Raw genomic sequence first — 4152 nt, 5'->3', positions numbered from 1 at the left:
GGCGTTGTTATTTCCAAGCTCCATCACAGGCCTATTTTATCTATTTACTTATACACACCCTTAAAGAAGATGATCTCGAATATATTACACTTATTATAGTGGAAAATCAAAAACAATTTGAGTTGGAATAAGCAAACTATTCCGTTTATACTTAACTTAGTCTTTGAAATTATATCAAATAGTTTGATTCAAAGATCAATAAGTACATCTTTGTCTTTTACAAGAGATATGTCTATACATAATAACTTTTATGAAATACAGTTTATATTTTAACATCTCTCATAAACTTTATTTTATTATATAACTTAACTAGACAATCGAGACCACCTATAAAAATAAGTTGGTTGGAAAATCATTAACATCATTGCCTTCAAATTGATATAGTCTAATCCTTGTTTCAAACTCTCTTAATTACATTTGTTCATCATTATCCATAACAAGATATTTTCCATGGTTATTCTATAAGAAGTTGAAGCATTTTCAAAGATCTTTGCGACAAAAAACTTCATAGGAATCAACAAAAAGATGGTGAATCATTCCATAAGAGCTGTGTGATAAAAAACCTTCAAAGATATCAATAAGGAAAGTGAAGTGTTTTCAAAGATCTTTAAGATCGAAACTTTCACATATATCAACAAAAGAAAGTGAAGTACATTTTCAAAGATCTTTACGATCAAAACCTTCACAAATATTAAAACCCAAAAGATCTTTATGATAAAAAAAACTTTAACAATCTTTGCGATCAATTCTAATAATGATCTTTATGATCAAATTGATGATCTTTGTGATAAAAAAAACCTTACCAATCTCTGCGATCAATTTCAATAATGATCTTTTCAATCAAATTGATAATCTTTTTGATCAATTCCAATAATGATCTTTGTGATCAATTTCAATAATGATATTTGCGATCAAATATTTTCTTGATTTACTTGTTCCCTTCATTCTTGATTTCAAATAATGTACTAATAACTTTGCATCTCTTCAAATTTAAACTGACAAATACTGTAGGCTTCATCAAATATTGTGAAAACTTAAGAAGAAATGTGATCACCTTTCTTTTTTTATTAGCTAACATTTTCCTAGATAGCGCATGAATACTTCCACAACCTGTGATGGATCAAACTTGAACGACATTTCAGGCAATGACTACAGATTCCAGGGATGGTGACTTCATTCTTTTTTTTCTTAACAGTTAAAGCAATGAACGTTTTCCACCGGCAACTTACAACAATCTTGATAAAACTTACAATGATCTCCTATGACAGATGTAACTTGCTTTCTTGTTGATTGTGGTCTTCTTTGTTTTAAAAGATAGCTATAGCTTTTAATTTTCCTCAATCACTATTTCTAGGACTCTTTCTCTAATTTTGGAGCAAGGCTTTTATTTTTGGGATGGCCCTTTTAGAAACTTTCTTCAGCGATTTGATTAATAGGACTGCAAGAAACCAATTTGCTTGGAGAGCGCCTAATGCTATTTATTTCTTTGTTATTAGAACGTTGCAGACCATTTCCCATCAACTTCTCAGATCAGTATCAAATGCATTGGCTGTCATTTGGCTTTAGCTCTCTTTGTTGTATTCCTTTGTTACTCAGTTGTTGTCTACAAGATTTTGGAGAAAAAATCTGAGCTTGTGATCATTGCATAAATTGATATTATCTTGATCTTATACTCTAATAAATTTTGAGTTTTAGAGTTTTACATTTGAAGCGTTCACATTAGTGATGGCAATAACTCACAACATTTTCTACACATGGCTTACTTGTTGGTTAGCAGCATTATGGCAGCAATCTACCATACCATGGCTCTTCAAAGTCTGATTTGCCATGTCCTCTAATTGGGCACACTTCACATGCTACTACAGTGCAAATCTTCAATGGCAACGATTTAAACCTTTATTCATGATAACTTCAACTACGAACTCCTTATCAAACTTTGCAAACTATGATCCTCTACAACTCTGAAACAAACAACACTCACATGGTCTTCTGATTTGAACTCCTCACTGTCACTTTTCCAATTAGCGGTTGTGAAAACTCTTCTACGATCTAATTTATGCATGCAACTTCCTTTATCGACTTTGGTGATTTCTTAATTTCAATAGTGACTGATGTGTTTTGAATTTTTATTTTGACAGTAATCTTCTAACCTTTGCTTGCTGTTTCAAATCTCCCCGAACCAATATGGCTCTGATACTATTGTAAAAATTGGAGAGCATTAGATTTTCTGTTATATCAAATAGTTGGATCTAAAGATTCTTAAATAGATACATAAATGAAGAAATGTGTCTCGTATAAGAGATATGTGTATACATCATGACTGTAATGAAATACAGTTTATATTTTAAGTTCTCCACATCATATAACTTAAAACAATCTCTGTAGATTTTATATAATTCAGTCATAAATTTGATGAAATGAATCACAGCAGCGCACAAGGAGGCGCTGTTATTTCCAAGCTCCAGCACAGGGCTTTTTTATTCTATTTACTTATAAACATCAAACCCTAATAATGTGACTTATGCTCTTTGAAACTGCACTTTCAGGGGATCGATCTCACTATCTTTGACGAGCCACTGGTCTCCATCTTCGTCGGTGTAAATTCCCAGCGACCCACATGCGGGCCTGCAAGTTGAGCACACACTAGGGCAATAAGAAAACTCATAAACATTGCTACCATCTCCTTCACTTTTGCTTATCCTAAAGTAATCCAGATCAACTGAAGAAGAGGAAGATGAGCCTCCTGTATAAATAAAATCTTTGTTCACTTCCGAATCTGATTTGATCCTCCACCGAGTAGATTGCACACAAATTGTAGCCGCAGAAAATTGCACCTCCAAGTCGACATCCTCGGCGATTGCTTTCACATATTCATAAGGCGTGAAAATCACAGGAAGACCATCGTCATTGTTATTGTAAGTTACGTACATTGGGCAGCTGTTATTCCGCATCTTCAATGAAAGCCCGCCGCCATTCACAGGTAGAATTTTGTAATCGGTGCCTGTTACCACAGGTGTCCCTGCAATGTCTAATACACCATCTCCATAAGCCAAGGGCAGAATTAGTGCCACCACTAGTAAAGTCCTGTCCATTCAAGAAAAGGAAACAACCAAAGCCAACAGTTATCAGTAATTTGTAATGGAATGGGAAATTAGAAAGGAAAGATTAGATATATGCTAGAGGGAAATGAGAGATACATACCAGGCTGCTTGAGAAGAATACATTACCATTTTGTATTTAAGAATAAGAACGCTTTGCCTTAATCGTTAAGCTTCAATGCCTTAGGGCAGGGACTGTATACTATTTATAAGGGAAGAAGGATGGAATAGCAGACATGCGTGAATGCGGACTACTAGCCTTTTCGTACTACGGCTTATACGTGGATGTTCTACTCTCTTAAATCTTATCTTATATTGACTTTCATTTTCTTATATGGTGGCTCGGACATCTTCTTGTGATAAGGATGAATTTAAATTCATCTTTTCTCATGGCGATATGCATCTTTTTTATGACGAGATTTATCATTTACCATATTTCAAGGCTTTTTGAATAGATTTGAAGGTAATATTTATGATTTATCTTTCCTTTGAAAGGTGAAGCACTATTTATCTTTCCCCATGAAAAGCTTCATTTTCAAATTAATTTACTAATTGTCATTCCTAGTAAACTCAAATATGATACTTAAAAATAAAATTAGTGGTATACAAGAAATGACATTTCTAAGTTTGTGGAGGATTGATATTGTCGAAACATGTGTGAGAAGCTACATATTGTGAGGTTGACCACTAATTTATTGAAAGAGATTCTTATATATTTTATTTTCATTTTATGAAAATTATTAAGAATTTCAAATATTGACGATTTTGAATACTTTCTAGTTTCATTGGCTTATGATGATTAGAAAATTGTACAAACAAAAGAGATCGAATTTGGGCGTGACGACACGATTTTAGAAATATGAAGAAGTGTGATGAGCATGAATAACCCATGTATAAAACAAAATCAAGGGTTATTATTTTCAATTCACCAGCAAAACCATCATTTAAATTATGTTTAAAGACTACATTCATATTTTAATATTTAACTAGGATGGCTATGAAATGAAGCTTAAAACCTATACAAAGTCATGAAAAGCATATTGAGGAAGGATTT

At 32.9% G+C, this 4152-nt stretch overlaps 1 protein-coding gene across 1 annotated transcript; it reads right to left on the bottom strand.

The window, feature by feature from the left end:
- Positions 1-2337: 2337 nt before the first annotated feature.
- Positions 2338-3306, bottom strand: LOC131043636 (kunitz trypsin inhibitor 5-like). Its single transcript, XM_057976868.1, has 2 exons — positions 3202-3306; positions 2338-3084 (listed from the first exon to the last, which is right to left on the bottom strand). The coding sequence occupies exons 1-2, from the start codon at positions 3228-3230 to the stop codon at positions 2520-2522; spliced, it is 594 nt and encodes a 197-aa protein (XP_057832851.1). The 5' UTR covers positions 3231-3306; the 3' UTR covers positions 2338-2519.
- Positions 3307-4152: the final 846 nt, after the last annotated feature.

This window comes from Cryptomeria japonica, chromosome 6 (assembly GCF_030272615.1).
Source record: "Cryptomeria japonica chromosome 6, Sugi_1.0, whole genome shotgun sequence".
Lineage (NCBI taxonomy): Eukaryota > Viridiplantae > Streptophyta > Pinopsida > Cupressales > Cupressaceae > Cryptomeria > Cryptomeria japonica.
This window is presented reverse-complemented; position numbering and strand designations above follow the sequence as displayed.

What these genes read in the sequence shown, in the direction of transcription:
- LOC131043636 (XM_057976868.1), bottom strand. Translation starts at nt 3,230, where the DNA reads ATGGTAATGTATTCTTCTCAAGCAGCCTG. An exon ending in TATTCTTCTCAAGCAGCCTG is followed by an intron (nt 3,085 to 3,201) that starts GTATGTATCTCT and finishes TTGAATGGACAG; the next exon opens with GACTTTACTAGTGGTGGCAC.